Source organism: Gallus gallus, chromosome 1 (genome assembly GCF_016699485.2).
Source record: "Gallus gallus isolate bGalGal1 chromosome 1, bGalGal1.mat.broiler.GRCg7b, whole genome shotgun sequence".
Taxonomy (NCBI): domain Eukaryota; kingdom Metazoa; phylum Chordata; class Aves; order Galliformes; family Phasianidae; genus Gallus; species Gallus gallus.
In genome coordinates this window covers 143,562,305-143,582,929 of record NC_052532.1, presented here as the reverse complement: position 1 = coordinate 143,582,929, position 20,625 = coordinate 143,562,305, and the positions used below count along the sequence as shown (strand labels likewise).

Sequence of the window (20,625 nt, the reverse complement as noted above, 5' to 3'; positions counted from 1 at the left end):
GCTAAGAGGTCTGAAAAAGAGACAGGCTTGACAGTACTATACAGGCATAGTCACTAGTAAGGAGCTTTGCCACCCACATCCATGCAATCAGCCAAGCCTTTCATTCATTTCCTTTCTCTTACACCCACTCAACCCCATGGGTAGTATTTGAAAAAATCTTCCAGGCATCCTGATAGATAGTATGTTGTTCCTGCATTGGAACAACATCTACTTAAGAAGTTGTGTGTCAAACTGTTGGAAAGAGCATTTGAGTTTCTATTGAGCTCCTGAGCCACTTGCTAGAAAAACCAGTAACTCCTTGTAACCTTCCATTAGCTGCAACCTTAAACATCTGAAGTCACTTCACCTAGGGGGAGCAGATTATTCTTTTTCTCAGAACCTCAAAGAGTAACGGATCTGGGGTACAGAGGGCTTAGATGATTTATTTTTCACTCAATATTTCACTTGTTGCCTTACTTCATAAACCATTCTAAGATATACTTCTGTGGGTGCTGATCATAATTCTTTGAGAAAAGTAGCCAAACTAAACCGCCCTGGCTTTTAATAACTTTACTTTCATTAAAGATTATATGATGAAGTTGGCAAAGCTGATTGGTGCTCTTAATTTCATTCTATATCTGATCTGAAAATGAATATGTTGAAGAAAAATAGGTGTTAGCCATAGATATACGTTGATGTGTCCTATGTTTGAAAAGCTGTCACAAACATCAAGCATAACTATTATACTATTAGTAAACACTGGCATTCTGCATGCACTAGGGAACCTACGGCACAAAGCTTATTGTATTATTGCTATATAAACACAGAATGGAAGCAGGATTTGTAAATGCAAGCAGCTACTAAGTAAACATTGTAAAAATGGAAGACTATCAAATAAGTTTCCATTAGAGTTTGTTCTTGATCTGGATTACTTTTTACCAAGTTGATAGAATATAAATTGTATTCATCAGATTTCAGATAAAAGTAAGCTTATAGGTTTTGAAAGTACTTAGGAGGAAGGAAATAAAACTCGAGAAGAACTTGACAAACTGAAGAAATAGCCTAAAAAAAAAAGCAAAAAAAAAAAAAAAAGCATGCTATTCAAAAGAGACAAGTACAAGGTTCTACATATTTAAAGAAATAATCAAGTAAATGAATACAGGTTGGAAAACAGTGATGGCAGCTCTTATAAAAGGACACAAAGGCAGTAGCAAACCAGAAAAACACATGAATCACCCACATCATGCTGTTTTGAAAATGGAAAACATCTCACTGGGATGTAGAAACCATAATAAAGCTTAAAAACACATTAAGTAATGGCTTTACTAGAATATTCTGCTAGTAGTGCACTTCAGCAAAGAGGTGTATCAGCTGGAGAAACTCCTATAGAAGGCCAAAAAGAATAATTTGAGGTGTAAAATAGATACAAGTTTTACAGCAAAAGACTGAAACATTTAGAACTATGTTGCCTAGCAAATCCTTAGAGGGTAGAAGAGGCATAATGATGGTCTTCAGAGAGGCTAGAAAGGTTTTTTAAAGTTTTGTCTATGTCCATATTGAACAAAGTAAGAAGTTCTGATCTTAAACTGAAAAAAGAAAGATTCAGGTTATACTTTAGGAAAGTACAGACAACTAAGTAGTGCAACAGATTGCCTGGAAAGATTGTGAAATCTGCTTCAGACAGAAAGGGGATAGACTAAGTTATTCTGACAAGATGACTTCAAGCCATATTTATCAATGGTCTGTAACTATGTTCTTCCTTAAAAAATTCATGTATGCATTCATACAAATATAGATATAACAGATGAACAGAGTACCTCAAAGCTAAAAACAGAAAACCTGGAAATTGACAAGTACCAAAATCTATGCTATCTTTTCAACTTCCATTCCCTTAAAGTAAAAACTGCTAATAGAACTGTCAGCAGGGTATGGCCAAAATTAAGGGACTTTTCAATTATGTTGTTACCTTCTTGGCATGTCCTCACAGCATAAGGAACCCCATTAACTTTTATTTGATGGGGACAGTTTGATCACCCCCTAATAAAGTTGTAAAAAAAACCTCTCCCCTCCCTCCTTGTCCCCCCCCCCCCCCCCCAAGAAAGGAAGAATAAAGAGAAATATCACATACTTCTATACCACAGAGTAAGTGGCAGTAATGATATGGTAGCTGTCAAAGTGCTATGCTCTTGTGATTTTTGTAATGATACATTTCAAGATTCAAAAGGACAGGCTGCATATTAATATGCAGAAGTAAAACATCAGTGAACGTAAACAATAAAGTACTGTAATTACACAGAAAAGATCTACTTTATTACTTACCTGTTAACTACATATAAATGTGCATCACAAAACTGAGATTTATAAAATATTGATAAACTTTCTGGTTATTACTCTGTTTTTAACATTCCTAATTTGAGAAAGCTTATTTAACATTTTGTGGCTGCTGTGAATTACCTGGTATTTTAAAATTTAGTAATCAGCTTTCAATTGTCAGTTTCTGACTACGATACTGAGAAGTGCATAAATCCTGATTACTAACATCTAGATGAAAACAGTGTACAACAGACAATTCTCCTATGTTTATTAGCAATCTTTGATCTTTCAAATACAGCAATCAGAATGACATCAATAAAGCCAGGACTGTGACTCAGGAGGCTGGAGTTTCAGCAGTTTTTAAAATCTGCTTTACAGGCACCCTTGGAAAGACTATTTCACATGTCTTTGTCAACCTGCTCTATCATTAAAAACATAATGGTTTCCTTTATTAAGCACTCCAAACCTTCTTCCAATCATCCATTCACCTAAGCCGATCTAACACATTGCAACTACTTTCCTTGGTGACCAGGTAGGCAGCTAGAATAACAGCCTTCAATGCCACAGCTAATTCTGAATGTCAGTAATAGAAGGGTGATTTCCATTTATCTGAGGCATAATTTTTCTGATGATGCACCTAACCCACGCTCCACTTCCAAACTGTCTCAAACTAGAGAACTTGCATGTGGATGTTTTTATCCTTGAGTTGAACTCAGCTCATATTTCCCCAGGCATGGCAGTATGCCACAAACTTAGGAATCTGAAGGTTGTCTGTGAGATCAGACAAAGTTGTTCTTTGATATCAACTGAAGAAAAATTGCATATAAAAGACAGCTACTACCAGAAGTGCTATTCAGTTAGCAGTACTAGGTACAACTGTTACACTTAAGCCTTCTGGGAGAAATAGAAGGGAGCTTGGTTAAAATCTTTTTTTTTTTTTTCTCCCTTTCCAATCAGAAAAAAGGACAGAAATGGCAGTTTCAATTTGGAAACTATTTGGTATCACAGAGTACCTATATAACAGGAGACTATTCTTTTAACTCTCTGGTTGTGTGTATTCTGTGGCCTGGGAACCCACTGAAGTGATTTCAGCTGCAAAGGATCTCGGTATGCAAAAAATCCTCTTGGATTGTAGTCATTCAGTCATCAAACTTTTTTATTAGTTTAGCCGTGGCCAGGATGAAAGTCTACTGGCTAGAGTTCATGCCAGGAAAAGTGAAAAATAAGCTTACCAGAGTCAGAGAGAGGCATCAGAATGAACACGGCCTGTAGGCACGCCTTCTCATTTGAAGGGAATTCCCTAGCTGTGCTCATGAAAATGCACAGTTGCAGGTCATGATGGACCTTTTTCTGCAATTTTCAGGTCATTCTTAGTATTTCTCACAGAACAAATATGGCATCAGTAGTTCAATATCTCTCTGCCTGACTCTCAGTCATTTTGTTGAATGATGTTCTGACTTAAGCAGTTTGGACCCAGGTTGCCACAGACACAAATGATGTCACTTTCTCTCCCTCCTCTTTAGCGTCAAGACAATTATCAAAGTAATTCTGGGTAGCTTTGGATTTTTTGAGGGATTTGGTGTTGTTTTTCTACTAGAACTAAAGAAATAAGGTGAATTATATACTCTAAAGTGAATCATAAATAAAACACAGTAATTAGTTATTGCATTTGCATATTGATGACAATCAACAGTAAAATCTTCTTAAATAATGGTATTTAAATCCTAGAATCCCAGGCAATATAAAAATAAATAACTTCATCATTACAAAGCAAATAGCAGCTTCTCTTTCTGGCATACGTTATACCTGAGCAGAATGCTGACTGTACTAGACTGTTCTTCTCAGAACAGACATAAGCTATCTGTTCTACTCATTTCATAAACATTTTTAAATGTATACTGAAATGGATTTTACCAGTAGGACAGACCTATCTCATTAAAGCCACTGTAGCCCAGCTCTTGCCTGCTTAGTCCCAGATCTTCAAGGTCCATGCATTTAAATCCAGGTGGACACTGGTAACCTTCTTCTAGCTCTCTGGAACAGTGGGTGTCTGGGATAGCTAAATTATTCCAGGTTACATTTCTGTGAAAAATACAAAATTAAGGTGTTACATAAACTCAGCTCATAGCAAAACTAAATACTTGACAGTAAGAAGAGTAAAATAAAAACTATGTCGGCTACTTTTTTTTTTGCTATCTGATGGTCTCTGATGTATGTTATTTTCACTAATAAAGAACTTATGGTAAAAGATGAACTAACAGACTCATAAGACTTCTGTCCTATGTGCTGACAGCACAAATAAAACCAGTAGAATTTTCACGAGAATGCCTAGAGACCTCAGAAAAAAAAATGTAGGCTCTAGAAGATGTATAAGAGTTAACACAGAGCTCTACCAACTGTTTTTTTTTAATTGGAATTCAGACACTTACTGCTTTAGTTTCCTTTGAAAATCTTGAGAACATATTCAACTGTAGTCAAAACTAGCTTTGATACCCTTTAACATGATCTTCGTGGATAAACAGTCAGCCACGTATGTATGTGTTAGTTACTTGTACCTTACTTAGGTCAGGTTTCTACCACAGAGAGCCAAGCCCTTAATCTTGCTCAGGTATAACTGGTCACAGGCAGGAAGGAATTCATATCATTATACCTTTAGTGCTGTTATGTACATACTGTTTTGATTGAAACAGGTCTGATTCAGTTCTGGAAGAAGCCAATAAGGGTTTGTTAAAAAAAAATAAGGTGAAGAAAATAATGAATTGATTCAGTACGATTTGTGTTGGAAAGGGTGTGGGCAGAGGGGGGAACAAATCTTTGGCTCCCTGTTTTGTTCCTGTGGCATACACACATGAATCTAAGTATATGTCCAAGTACTCCCAAACCCTTGTAAGGAGAAGCTCAGGCACTTGATCCCTCATTAGCATTCACAGCATGTCGTTGATAATGACAATACATTACTGTTTGCCAGGGAAGAGACAGAATCAAAGCTATCCTGCTTCCCAAGAAGTAGTTTAGTTAAGAGGTAACCAGCAAAAACAGCGTTCTGAGCAGGTCCACGTTAGGGTCTACAGATCAATACAAGAGAGTACTATGTACAGAAGTGAGGATTTACACTACCTGTACTATGAGCGAGCTGGGTAAAAAATAGATAAGAAAGGTTGTGATATGGCATAATTCCAAATGTGCTGAACAGGCACACAGCTTTTCTGCTTGCTTGTATTCTCTCTTTCAATGTATGGAAATTCTGCTTTTTGGTTCAGTCCCAGGGCAATTTCAAGTCAGACTTGGAAAGCTAATCAGGGTGAGTTACGGTCTGAGAACAAAATAATCCATAGCATTCTCCCAGAAAAGCTGTGGATGCTCTGTGCCTGGTAGGCCTGGTACCAAGGCCTGGTAGGATGGGGCCCTGGGCACCCTGGTCTAGTATTAGATATGGAGGTTGGTGGCTCTGCTCATGGAAGGAGGGTTGGAGCTTGATGACCCTTGAGGTCCCTTCCAGCCCAAGCCATTCTATGATTCAAGTTCAGATTGCTTTTTGACTTCTTAGTCACAGCACAAACTTTCAATATAGAAACATGCAAAATGAACCACTGAAAGTTACAAAGAAGATCTTGTAGTATTCACCTTGTTATCCTGAGGCCTCAGCACAGAGCCTTAAAATTCATCATTTTAATTAATCTTGTTTGTCCACAGAACAGGTGCAATTTTCAGTCTGCCCTTTAGTATGATTGCTATCTTATTGTTCTTCTCAAAGTCTTTTCCTTTAATCAAACTCACACATGCATTTTGACAACTAAATTGGGTGAACAGGAGGTGTAATTACTTTATTTTTCTTACTTTTATGTGCTGCATGCGACAGCAATATATTATTCTAAATCTGCCAGTGTGAAACTAAAGCTTCCTACACATTTTTTTCTGGCAATTATAAATGCAGATAATAACTGTAGCTGCACCCAGTCTGTAGCCATTTCTTCATGATGCCTGAGAGCCACACACATCTGCATGGATGAACACACACACACATATACCTCCAGCTGAAGTTTTAAAGAATGCTCTGAAAATTAACCATCTGCTTAACTAGAATGACAGACAGACACACAAGCATATGTGCATCCATTTCACTTTTTGTGAACATGCTCAGCATCTGTCACTCAAGGATTTAAAATTTAATCTGGGCACCTTAAGTCCTTAAGACAATATGTTAATTCATATCCAGTTGTGTGCTTTAAGTACTTTAGATTTATGATACATAAGCCATTATAACATTATCAAAATACAACATTTTATGAATATTTTCAAAGATTAAAATTAATTCATTGGCTAAAGCATATGCAGAACACAGCATACTGGTAGTTAATTAATTGTACATTATGGTTTGCATTAGCAAATCCCTCATATTCTAGGTATCACAGTGAGAGGACATATTATTGAAAGCATTGCTAGATCCATCATCACAATGCAAAGCAGTTTAAGTGTTTGATTTAAACCTAGGTCAGAGAATAACAGAAATGTAGAATTCTTGAACCAAAGAATGATTTGAGTTGGCAGGGACCTGAAAGACTCCCTAGCTCCATCCCTTCTACTAGATCAGGTTGCCTAAAGTCTCATCAAACCTGGCCTTGAACGATGCCAGGGATGTGGTATCCACAGCTTCTCTGGTCAATCTGTTCAGTGCCTCATCACTCTCTCAGTCATTTTTATATGACATCACACCACCTTCTAAAGTAGAACAAGAAAAGCTGTCTCCATGCACCGTGTATGATTTAAGCTATAAAGGAGGAATCTCAGAGTACAGATCTGTACCTAAACAAGCATAGGCTTTTTAGAATGGATGTCACCAGGCAGTTTGTGTTCTTGTTCAGGATAGTACTAAGCATGGATGAATCTACATGGACTAGAATATATTAAACTCCTAACACATAATTGGCTATAATACCACCTGTTATTTTCAGTGTTACAGGATTTAAAATGTTTTGTTCCAGCACGGGCCCTACTCAGTATCAGTTTAAGTACTGAGGTGCTGATTCAGTACAAAACTAGCTTTAAGCATCTGAAAAGCCCTATGTGTATGTGAATAGCTCCAAAAGTAATGCCTCCTATTTATTTCCATAAAAACCTCAACAGATACAAAGAGCACAATAACACTATTTGATAGAACAAATTCTCAGTTACAGAACACTGTTTTTCAACATATTACCATTAACTATACATTTTTGCCAGCAGTGAACAAGAATTTCTGTATAGGGTGCCTTGATAAAATCCCAAACGCTTGCCAGATGAACAAAGAAACAATTCATCCTGAGAGCTCAACTGAATATTTCTCTGCCCACTACTCTGGTGCTGGTATTTCTAAAACTTTCAGTAGTAGATTATTATTGGTCATATTTTTAAAAAGCGCACTACCAGTCAGCACTTTCGTCAGCATTCCTACATATAACCATAAATTTCAGTAGAAGAATCATACCATAATTGGTCTCTATTGAAAACCTCATTCACTTAGATTTTCCAATTTGAGCTTCCCAACGAAGCTTAGGACAATGCTGCTCCTGGAATCATCACAGGTTCTAGGTAATCCACTAACAGTATCATTCAACATCACTGGTGGTAGCTAAAGAAATTTCAGAGCACCTCTCGGGCTTAAAGATTACTGTTATTTCTAGGCACAATTCTCCCTGTTATGTTTTACAGTCTTCCCAAGGGCGAGATTTTAATGCCATGTTTTGCTTTTAGATGAACTCTGGTCTAAAGTCATCAGGCACCACGTGCAATTTATAGAGTCAGTTTTCTGTTTCTAATCAGAGAACAAAATCTGTTTTATCTTTTAAACTGTATGTACAAAAACATCATCCATATTTAACGTTTCTCATAATTATACATGTAATTATAACTATAAAGCTTTCAAAGCTGTCTGGTAACATATTGTCTCTGATATCCAAGTATTATTTTCATTACATTAACTAATAAGACAGAGCGTGCACGAAGGACTCATGAGTTTAGGGACAGTATAAGCTCAAAGTTTCAGCTTTGGCAACATTCCATACTTTACATATTAACTTCATAAGCACAGATTTCCCTACTCAAGATTCAGTAAGTGAAGAGAATATTAGATAGCATCTGCTAGGGATAATTATATTCAAATCAACAGGCTAAATAACTGAGGGCATCTCTCATCTCTCTATTAATTTTTAATAAAACTTGAGATAGCAGGGAAATTCCAGAAGAATGCCAATGTGCCATTATCTCTAAAGGACAAGCAGCATGACAGCTTATCCTAAGATCAACAGAGAAAAAAGAAAGAATAAGCTGTTACCCAGTCTAATTGATAAACAGCAAAGAACTTGAATGTAATTAACAGCAGGCAGTGTGGATTACAGAAAATAATTCTCACCATACTAGCATGATTCTGATAAAATTGCTGATTTGCCTAATGAAATTGTCTAACATTAGGCTTCATAAAGCAATTCATTCAATAACACAGCTGATTAAAAATTGATAGTATACAGTATCAATAAATCATAAATGGCCTGAAAACTGATTAACTGACGTCTCAAGAAATGATCATCATGATCTACCATAACCATTGAGGGAGAAATAAGTATAAAATCAACAGCAGAGTAGAAACATGAAGGACAGTAAGGACTGGGAATTATGGTTATCAGGATCATTTGGTTACCTGAATCTAACAAAACACAGTGGGTTTTAATACAGCTAAATGCAAAGTTATGCGGGTAGGATCATTGCAAGCAAACGTTATGGCTTAGGATCTATGGAATAGAGGGGATAAAAGAGGATGTAAATGCAAAATCATAGAATATAGATGCTATGTGAGCATTTAAGATAAAGTGACATAATAGGACATTCCCTTGTATTTGTCACAGTAACATCAGGGCAAGAAAGAGCTAGGGCTTTCCCACGATGTACAAGCAAAACAAAAATGAATTTGTCTTCCTCTCTGTATTACATTTGCACAAATTGTGATTAATGTTATATTCAAGATTTTGTTCATCTATTAAAATTGTTTTGAAGTTTACAGAAAGAGGAGAGAAATATGAATACAAGAGAAGGGGAAAACATGTTAGCAGTAACAGAGCTACAGAATATTAGTTTGTTTTAGAAAGCATATTGAAGGGTGCTTAAATTATTGCATGTTAGTGAATTCACACAGCGAAGGTACTCAGAATTACATTTCTGTGTAATCTAGCATGAAAAAGTGTAATGAGAACAGAAAGCTAATGGTTGAAATCAGACAAATTAAGACGATGAATTAGGAACATAGTTTTTAACAGTGAAACATCTTTCAATATAAAATAAGAAGTTCCCTTGCTTATAAATTATTATTCTGCTAATACTCTAACCAAGAACAGATACATATCTAGAAGAGATACCGGATTCGGAAGCAAGTTATAATATTTCATAAAGGAGAAACATAATTAAGTCAGACTAATTGATCCAGTGATTTCAGTACATATGCCCTATGATAAATATATTCTTATTTCTTGTTATTCAATTAAGATCTTTTATTGATTACTTACATGTTCAGCTTCACGTTTCAGTATCTGTTCTTTGGTAGCTTTCACATAGTTCACTATTGTCAAAGCTGGAGCCTTTGTTTATAGAACTTGGAGTTTCTTATACTACTTAGGTAAATTTTTCAAGAAAAAAGATTGTTTAAGTGATTATTCAACAAATTAACACAAGTACTGTTTTTATTCCCTTATTCAGAAGGCATAATTAAATCCAGTCTCCTAAGTCATAAGGCATGCTTAAACTGAACCGCCTGTTAGATAGGCAGTGATATTAAGTAAAGTTTGATTTGATTGGGATTGTGACTTTTTTCACTTCATATATGACCTAAATTAGAGCATATAAAATGAGTCTTTGATGTTTCATCTATTCCTATTCATTTCTCAGAAGTTTTGAAGAGTCTGAAATACATCTCCAGAGGTTTGGAGGTTGGTAGGTTCAGTCTGTCCCAGCTTCAGCTGGGATAGATTTAATTTTCTTCATAGTGGTTGGTAAGGTGCTGTGCTTTGGATTTAGGTTAAGAATAACGTTGATAACGCACTGATGTTGCTGAGCACTCCTGACACAGCACCAAAGTCTTCTCAGCTTCTTGTGCTGCCTTGGCACTGGGTGTGGGGGTGTGCAAGGAACTGGGGGATGCATAGCCAGAACAGCTAATGAAAACCAATCAGAGTGATATTCCATGCCATATGACATCATGCTCAGCAAGAAAAGGACAACTGCTGTCTGGGGACTGGCTAGGCACAGGTCAGTGCGTGATCGATGATGTCCTGTTGAACTGTCTTTATCTCCACCCATGAGTTTTATTTGTTTTCCAGTTCTCACCCTCATGCCACTGTGCGGGACTGTGCAAATGGCTGTGTGGTGCTCGGCTGTCTGCTAGGTTAAACCACAACAGTCATATTCCAGAACCAGCTTTTCTCATGAACCGGAAAGGGAAATTCAAGGCATTTAGGTTCCTAACACAGGTGCTGACATCAAAACCAGATGACTCAGTACTCATGACAGGTAGCTTGCACTATGCAAAGCCAATGATGTCACTGACCAAAGGAGAACAGGAATGACTGCAGCTACTTAACAACTGTGACAGTCCATTGGTTTCATCACTTGTTACCAGAATTAGAGGAAATAGAATTCAATTCAGTCTGTCATTACCCTTCAGAGTAACAAGGCCACTGAAGACAGAAAAATGAGTAATAGAAGAAATATTTCCTATTGACAGTGTTGGAATGAACAGCCAGCCATGAGAAAGCGAAGCTCAAAAAAGAAAATACAAATGTTCCAGTGTGGAATTGTTCTTCAAATAGCACGCATGAACAGTACTACACTGAAATTCTGTCAAATGTCATCCAGCATAACAGCTCTATGGCAGCTCATTTTTGTGACTGCTACAATCATTCAGGAGGGAGCCAAGTCTAATAGCAACTGAAAGATACGTATGCTAATGTAAGACTTAAGAATTACAACAAAATGAATAAATTAAATTCACACAACAATGAAGACTGTTACTATTAGTACTAAAACAGGAAGTAGAAAGGAAGAGTCAAAAACAAATCTAGCTACCTTGCATGAATCTGCATTTCACCAAGGAGTATCATTACTTACATGTTATCTACAGTATCTATTAACATTCAATGAAGTCCTTTCACAGAGAAAGTAAAAGGAAAGTAAAAACAACTCAGTTCTCTTTTTAAATTGCAATGGCATCGATTGAAATGTATGAAAAAATCTAAGATGAAGAGTAGATCCATTTTTACTTTAAAATATGTTCAGAATCACTTAAAAAAAACCTGTAAGTTTGCATATCAGATGTACCTGGGTTAAATGCAGAAAAATATCTTAGTAGCTGTTTCCCAAATACAGGGGAAACATATGTAGAACATGAAAATTGTATGCCTCTATTTAAACTGAGATTCTTGTGCATCAAAGCTCACAAGCACTTTGGGACCTGTCACTCATAGCAGCAGAGCCGCATGAGCAACTAACGTCATCTACTTGGGCTTGTGCAAAGCATTTGACACTGTCCTGCATGATATCCTGGTTGTCAAATTGGAGAAAAAAAAGGATTTGATGGATGGATCACTCACTGGATAAGGAATTGGCTAGATGGTCACACTTAAGAGAGTTGTATCCAGTGGCTCAATGTCCAAGTGGAGGCTGGTGATGAGTGGAGTTCCTCAGGGATTGATGCTGGGACTAGTGCTATTTTACAGCTTTGTAGGCAACATGGATAGTGGGATCAAGTGCACCCTCAGCAAGTCTGAAGATGACAACAAGCCGAGTAGAGCACTTGATATGCTGGAGGGAAGGGATGTCATCCAGATGGACCTGGACACACTTGAAGTGAACCCATGCCAAACTCATGAAGTTCCACAAGGCCAAGTGAAAAGTCCTGAACCTGGGTTAGGACAATCCCAAGCACAAATACAGGCTAGGCAGAGAATGGCTTGAGAGAAGCTCTGAGAAGAAGGATTTGGGGATGCCAGTTGATGAAAGACTCAACATGAGCCAGAAACGTGTGCTTGCATCCCAGAAGGCCAGCTGTATTCTGGGCTGCATCAAGAGAAGCATGGCTATCCAGGGAGGTGATTCTGCCCCTCTACTCTGCTCTTGTGAGACCCCACCTGGAGTACAGTGTCCAGTTCTGGGTCCCCCAACACAAGAAGGACATGGAGCTGTTGGTGAGGATTCCAGAGGGCCATGAAGATTATTAGAGTGCTGGAGCACTTTTCCCTATAGGAACAGGCTGAGAGGGTCTTCAGCCTGGAGAAGAGAAATCTTTGGAGGGACAATATAGCGGCCTTCCAGTACCTGAACGGGGTCTACAGAAAAGTTGGGAAGGGACTTTTTATAAGAGCTTGCAGTGACAGGACTAGCAGAAATGGCTTTAAATTGGAAGAGGATAGATTTAGACTAGATGTGAGGAAGAAATTATTTACTGTGAGAATGGGGAGATGCTGGAACAGGTTTTCCAGAGAGGTTGTGGATGATCCCTACCCATAGGCATTCAAGACTAGGCTGGATGGGGCTTTGAGCAACTTGGCTTAGAGGGAGGCGTCCCTGACTATAGCAGAAGGGTTGGAACTAGATGATCTTAACAGTCCCTTCCAACCCAAACAATTTTATGATTCTGTTATGCCTGCAGCGAGACAGCATTTGTAGATTTACCTGGTACCACTTCGTTACCCCTGGGAGCTTCCACCTTAGCCACGAGACAGGGTAATTGTCAACATCACTAAACAATATTGCCAAATGACTCCAAATCTGAACTACATGCTGCACAAATTCCTTCCTACAGCTTTTCTTGTGAAGTGTGAATAATACACACAGGATGCCTTCATCAAATACACCGACACAGCTCTGTGACTAACGTGCATCTGAAGGGGCAAGAGCTGGGACTCTCGGCACAGAAAAAGAAGGCCTCTATCACAGAGCACCCGAGAACAAACTTTCAGCATTAGTCTGCTAACTCCAAAAGGACACTACTAGGCATTTGATGATGGAATTGGACATTCTACCAGGAGAAAGCAATGTGATTGCTTGGTTCAAGTAAGAAAACTAAATGTTGACAGTCTACAAACAAAGCTTTTTCTGCAACTACTAGCTGAAGAACTCTTCTCATTAACCTGTCATGTAGAAAGTGTACAGGAATTTTAGCTGAATTGAGGTTTTAATACTGCTCCTAAGCAATGGCTAGGACTTTCAAGAAAAAAAGACAGGCAGCAAGAGATACTGAAGGGCTAACTGTTGTTCATCCTCACAGAAGGAGAGTGTGAGGAGGCTAACCTTTGAGGCAAGCTAGGGGAAAGTGATGCAGACATGGAGATGGAAGGGACAGTATGGATGGTAAAGTGCAAAACTGTGACAAGAGTTGAGCAAATTAGGCATCTGTGTGCCCAGCAGAGACTGCTGCAGCAGGGACAGACAGATTAGTATTTTAAGTGCTGGAAAAAAAAAAAAAAAAAAAGGGAATGTAGTGTGTTTGTATGAAGGGCAAACAATGTGGTTCACTGAGTATAATGAAAAATGAAATGCATATCCAAGAGCACTCTCACATCCCATCTCCAAGCTTAGTTAAACACAAAGAGAGTGAAAACAACAAGTTACAGCAAGCCATTCTCTCACCTCTGCCCTAACACACAATAGCTCCACTCCTGAATCCAATCCTCCCATTTTTCAATGTAATCGCCTTCAAAAGAGTTCTAGCAAAGGCAAATAGTGTTTAGGATTCTGAGGATAAGGATATTCAACTTTTTTACATCAAAAATCACAGAAAACTGTAGAAATATAAGGCTGGATATGAAACTTCAACAGAACACGATATGTATATTCCTGTCCCAGACTATTTTTGGTTTTCCCAAGGCAACCACCTTTAGATTCTCTTCAAACAATTCTTTCATAGTCTGATACGACAACATATAATTTTTTACAAAGCACAATTTTACTGATCTCTGTTCCTCAACTATGCTCTCAAATCAATTCCTGAAGGACCAACTCCTACACAGTCGCCTCACAATTCTGTATTCTTCATTTTTCCTAAGTGCAGTATGGTGTCCCTATTGACTTTCATTCAGTGTTTTTATAGAATCATTAAGATTGGAAAAGACCACTAAGATCATCCAGTCCAACTGTCAACTCATCCCCACCATGCCCACTAACCTTATCCCTCAGTGCCACATCTACGTGTTTCTTGAACACCTCCAGGCATGGTGACTCCACCACTTTCCTGGTCAGCGCATTTGAATGCCTCACCACTCTTTCTGAGAAGAAATTTTTCCTAAAATCCAATCTGATCATGTCTTCAATTTCTCAAGATCATTTTCACTCTAACCTTGTCTTCCAGTATATCTGCAGTCCCCCCCAGCTGCAGGTCATCTTCAGTGCTGTAAGTATACTCTATTTGTCATCATCCAGGATGTTAATGAAAACTCCAAATAGCACAGAGCAGACTTATAGAATCCCCATTTGACAATTCCTTCCATTGTGACAGTGAGTCATTAATATGAACTCACTGAAAATGTTTTCCAAGACATTTTCCACCTATTCTATGATTATTTTCACCTTAAATGTTCCACCTGTCAGCTTAAAAAATTGTCCTGTGAGACTGTTAAAAAGCATTCCTAAAATAAAGATATACAACTTTCACTCTTGTCAATTCATGTCTGTTACCCTGTCACAGAAGATAATTATCTTGTTTGACATAGCTTATTCTTGACAAATCTGTATCAGCTATTTCTCATTTTCTTGTTACCTTCCAACTGCTTACAAATTTTTGTTTGCTTATTTACTACAGAATTCTTTCAGGTATAAAAGGTAAACCTACTGATATTCCAACTAAATAAAATGAAATTCCCTGGCTTGTCTTGCTCTGCCTCTTATCTCTTTTTCCTTTTTAAATTTCTGCTGCTCTTCTGTCTTCCAATTCCTCAGTCATGCTCCCCAAATTCTTGGAAATAATAAAATAGCTGTGATAACTTCAGTTTGCTCATACATATCTCAGGATGACTACTCCCAGACCCTCCATAACTTCATTAATCCAAATCATTGACAGGATTCAAGTCTAGACATCATATTCAGCTTTCAGAAAACAGTAAAAAACTGAAAATAATATAGTTAATTGGTTTTCAAAACATGTGGGATAGTTTGCTCACAGAACAAGATCTGGAGCCTCTTTTAGAACCTTTTTCTTACTACTTGCTATAACTGCTTGGATAACCAGAAGTGACCCTTCTTCACAGCACTTCCAGGCTAACATAGATGTACCATTCAGTGATAACTGCCATCTAACCACTGAATATCAGTATATCCACAGACTTCTACATTACTTGTCTGGCTTCCTCTTGAAATATGTCATAGAATCATAGACTAGGTTGGAAGGGACCTCAAAATATGGTGCAAGTAAGCCTGGATGAGATTATCTATTACCCTTTTCAGTTGCATATCTAAAAGCTCTAGTTATAGAGGCTCCACTGTTTTCCACTGTGACCCAGTGTTTGACTGCTCTCACTGTAAAATTTTTCTTTGTTGTATCAAGAAACTTCTTCTGGCATACCTTGTATTCATTGCCCTTTGTTCCCTCCGCGTGTTTCTTTGTGAAGAGAGCCTCCATCCACTTTGTAGCCACACTTTAGTACTAGAAAACTGTCATTAAGTTCCTTCCCTCTGAGCCTCCAGGTTTCCTGAGGAAAGTTCAGTAATCTCTAGGCTCTAAATCAGCATGGCAATTCAAGGGAAGAAGTTTGCAGATACACACAGAACTTTCCCTATTGCAAAGAAGAGCTGTGGCTATATATGACTCATATTCATAGTCAGTCAATTTCACAGTATTATACAAAATCCACTCCAATTTACCCCAAAGGACTACTTATCAGCCAGAGGAGAGGAATCTCATAAAGATGGATGGGCTGAGCAGAAATGCAATGTCTCCATTGGAACCAAAACTGTATAAACACAAATCCCCTCAAATTTAACATGGGTAAGCATGCGCCACTACTGAACCACCAAGAGCTGAGGCTATTTAGTTCTCCTTTTTAGAAATTTGTTAAAATGTCTCCTTAATCAAAGTAAAGCTAGACAATAAGAAGTACTGGGAAGCCTGTGTGAAAGAAATCAACAGTCCAACTGCTTTGGATAACTGTGCTTCTAACAGTTCTAGAGAAAATTGGGGTTTATACTCAGATATTATGTACACTCTGGAAATGAGGATGAAGACTGCTCCCCTTGGGTTTCTATAAGGTCCGTCACCTTATCACCTTCTTCTACTCTTTTATAAGATTCCATCTGGATAGAATTACTTCTCTTTTAGTCTGATGCTGTATTTTTCTTGTTTTTGGATAGGTTCTAAGTAGCATCTGGCCTGGAAAAAAGCATGATTTCTTCCATTTTTCTTTTCCCTGAGGAAATACCAGAGACGTATCACCATTGCAGAGATTCTGAATTAATTCCAAACAAAATAAAGCAGTGCTTTTTGCTTAACTGGCATCAATGAATTAATCCGCCCTCTTAAAGAAGACTTGTAATATTGTTTTTTTAAAACTTGGCCTTGGATTTCTTTCTTTACTCTGCAACCCAGTTACTCATACTTATTATCTCAAATCCCTTTTGTTCTTTTTAATTATATTTATTTCCTTTATTAGATATTGCGATTACCTTTCAGCTCTAGCAACTCTGAATCTATTTTCTAACATTTTGAGGGACCTATCCATGGATAGAATGAAAGATGACCAAAATTTCTTAGATCTTTCTGTTGCTTGGTAATTGTTTTTCTCACGTTTCCCAGGGCAGTTCTTACTTAAAGTAAAGAACAATAAAATTTCCCAAAAAGGACTTTAAATTGACTGCCATGGTGATAAGGCAGGCAGAAATACTCAGTCTACACTCTACTGAAAGCATAAACAAAGGACCTTAAAGAGCAAGTATACAGAATTAGGTAATTAATATATTTTATGGCCTTTAGCCATGCTAACCTTCCTTTGGCTGAGAGAAAACTCAAAACAAGCTACAGAAGTAAAATTTTCTGCTGTGGAATACATATAGTTTAATTGTGCTGTGCAAAAGAAATCTTATGTAGCTAAACATGTCTTAGTAAGAAAATTAAAAAAAAAAAACAACAAAAAACCAACAAAATACTCAGTAGCATGTGCATGAAGAAACCTCTCTCACAAGAGCAAAACTTTTGCTTGTGTCCTGGTGGAAGTAACATTTGTACACTGGAGGTGCCCAAGAATCAATCACAGGAGATGTGGGAACACAGCCTACTTTCTCCATATCGTTCACTTCTTAGAAATTAATTTCAGAAATAATGAAAGAATGTGTCAAACTGTTTATAATGTATTCACTAATTTAGATAATTGTCTATAAATACATTACAACCATTCTGTATGGCTTTCAAGCAAATAAAGAAGATCTGTAATGAAGAAGTCCATGCAGTATACCACTTACTGACACTTAAAAAAAAAGTTATAGCAGTCAGAGAAATCATCAGGAAAAAGCTGTGACAGCAGAGTTTTAAAAAGATAAGTAATAATCACAAGGGAATACTGAGTTAGAAAACTGCCTGGGAAGAAGACACTGTTCTCCACAGGGAAAAAGAAGTCTGGCAAAATAAAAAAAAAGATTACACACATGAGAGGAAAAAAAAAAGTTATCATCAAACAACAACGACAGCAACAAAAACACAACTTCTCAGCCTCTGGAAGGAAGTCAGATTTTGCTGATTTTGCAGATGGAATAAGACGGAATGAAAAACTCAGATCACAGTTAGCTCATTTCAGTATTACAGTTTGTCAGAGTTAACATTAAAAAAATCACAGAGGAGGTGGAGAGACAGGAGGTCAGGGAGTGTGGGCGTCAAGAAGTACGGAAAGATAAAAGAACTTGCAGCAGTCAAAAGAGGCAATGAGTGTCTGATGTAGCTGCCATGTCTTTTCAAATACTGGGGAATAGCAAGATTTTGAGATGTCATTTTCATAAGACACTTGCCTTCTTTATAATAGTAATTCAGAAGGCAGTAGACTTACTAAAAGTAATTTCTGAAATAGTTAAGTCTTGACCTCCATAATAAGATTTTATCCTTGTTTTTTGCCTTAGAATTCTGCTTAGTAAAAACTAAATAACACAAAATTAAAGTTCTCAAAGGTGGCCACTAACTGCGTGCTTTTCATTTCCTAGACTGTCTTAGAAGTCTTGGATCTGGTTTTCAGAATACTGAGTATTTACAGCTGTGGCTCATTAGAAGCTGCACTTTAGACTCTTAAGTTATTTAATGCCAAGTACAGTCAACATTAGCCACTCTCCATGGCCTGGAACAGAACTACCTGAGGTAGAGACACAAACAGACAGACAGACTCCAGTTTGGAAAGTATGTTGAAACCTGATTATAAAGTAGAGAAACAGATGCCAGATTTGTCTAGGCTTATGTGTTCTACTACGTCACAGCAAGTAAACTTGATTCAAGGGGCACGCTGCATCCTTTCTTAAATACAATCTGAACCAGTGTCAGCCTCCAACTTGTCCTTCTTTGGCAGTATGACTATGATTATTTCTATTTTCCCAATCCAAGTCTGTAATAACTAACTCTGCAGGTGGCTCTAGTAGGGTCAGTCATGACCTACACAAAGAGAGGACAGAATAATTTCACCCAGTGCTGCTGCACTGCATTCCTCAGAAATGAAAAAAACAGTCAGATATGTGTAAGTGTTCTCAAGGTATAATGATGAACGTTATAAGAAAAAGAAATCAGCATTTTCAGGGTAGGAATGAGGAATATGTCACAGGTAAGGTACAAGCTCACAGGACAAAGATAAAAAAAATACATATATTGTTTATTGTGTGGGCACCCTTCATTTGTCAAAGTAAATGAGGCAGCACTTGTAAGGAAAAAGAGGTTTGCAGCATAAGTGCAGTCCTCATACACAACCTCATTTAAACTTAGAAGTCAAGTTTGCGTAAGGGAGAAGTTATTCAATGACTTTCAGAAGATTACTGTCTCAGGTATTCAAAAATTAAATTAGATGTCTAACTGTTGAACAGCTAAAAAAATATAAGCTTGATGATACTGATTAAGTTAAGGCCTGATGTTCAGCCTCAAGTCTCAGATTTCCTTAGCTGTGTATACTTGACTTTTCCAAGTTAAGCATACTTCAGACAAGTTTTTATTTTTATTTTATGTAGTGGATATTTGACCCTTTTAACCATTCCCTGTAATTCAGCTTTTCAACAACCTAAAATTGAACCATAAACACTTTCCTATTTTTTTTTTTCCAATAGTGCAGTATTTACAGAGCAACTCAGTACATGCAAAGGAAATTGGAGATTTTTTTCTATGGGCAACCATAAAATTATATACTCATTAATCTATATTGAAAACACACCTTGTAATGTCCCACTTCATTTTTTTCATCTGAATTCAAGGAGAGGGTACGGTCACTGATATAAGTAATTACATGGTGCCCAATCTTCCCTGTGTTACCATCCCATTTCCTGCTTTCCTAATCTACATAGGCAAATCATAGACTGCATTACTGCAAATAAATTTTTTACAAAGATTTTTCTCCTCCTTGTCTGTGGGAAAATAAAAAATCTGTGCTATAAAGTTAGAATAAAATACCTCATTCACTACCTAGGTGAAGAACAGCCACATTCTATAATATTGACTACATAAATAAGAAAATATCCAAAATTCAATCACCTCTTTCATTTAACAAAACCCCATGTAATGTCTAACATATTCTGAAGTAATTTTGTAACCTTTTTGGATCTGCTGCTTTTAATAATCTCGTTTTATATTTCATAGCTTATAGGCCCAATTTTAGAAAAATCTTTAACATGCCATTTTGCAGTAGTTTGAATTTTTATTCATCACAGTAGCAAATTAAGCAGTGTTTTGCTTTTCTTATAATGTCTATTCTATTTATGTTCTGACCAATTTAATACAGAAATAAAAGGATCCAATTTTGACCAAAGCCAAGCTTTGACTCCAGAGCTAACGTTTCCCTATCCAAAAAAAGAGGAGAACCAACAAAAAACAAAAATAATTAATAAAAAACAGATTCAATAGAAACCCACAATGGTGACCAAGCATATATCCAAGATACACTTGTAGAAGCGTAATCATATGGGTCATCCCAGCAAGAAAAAGCTACACTGTGCTTCAAATTAATCTTAAGTATGTACTAAATCAAAAATGTGATGTACACTTGATCACGAGAATAGGATATTAACTGTATTTTCCAAAGGGTGGGTAAAAAGGCTTTTCAGCTTTACATCTATCAGGTCTCAGTGACATGTCATCCTAAAAAGAGTGTGAGA

The 20,625-nt window shown here is 37.2% G+C and overlaps 1 protein-coding gene across 3 annotated transcripts in view; it reads right to left on the bottom strand.

The window, feature by feature from the left end:
• NALCN (sodium leak channel, non-selective) overlaps positions 1 to 20,625 on the bottom strand; it is a 214,682-nt gene that overhangs the window by 161,401 nt on the left and 32,656 nt on the right. For all 3 annotated transcript variants that reach the window (XM_040653961.2, XM_015274986.4, XM_015274991.4), the window contains exon 7: positions 4,220 to 4,374. In XM_040653961.2, coding sequence (XP_040509895.1) covers positions 4,220 to 4,374 — 155 coding nt within the window. The remainder of the gene's footprint in view (positions 1 to 4,219; positions 4,375 to 20,625) is intronic.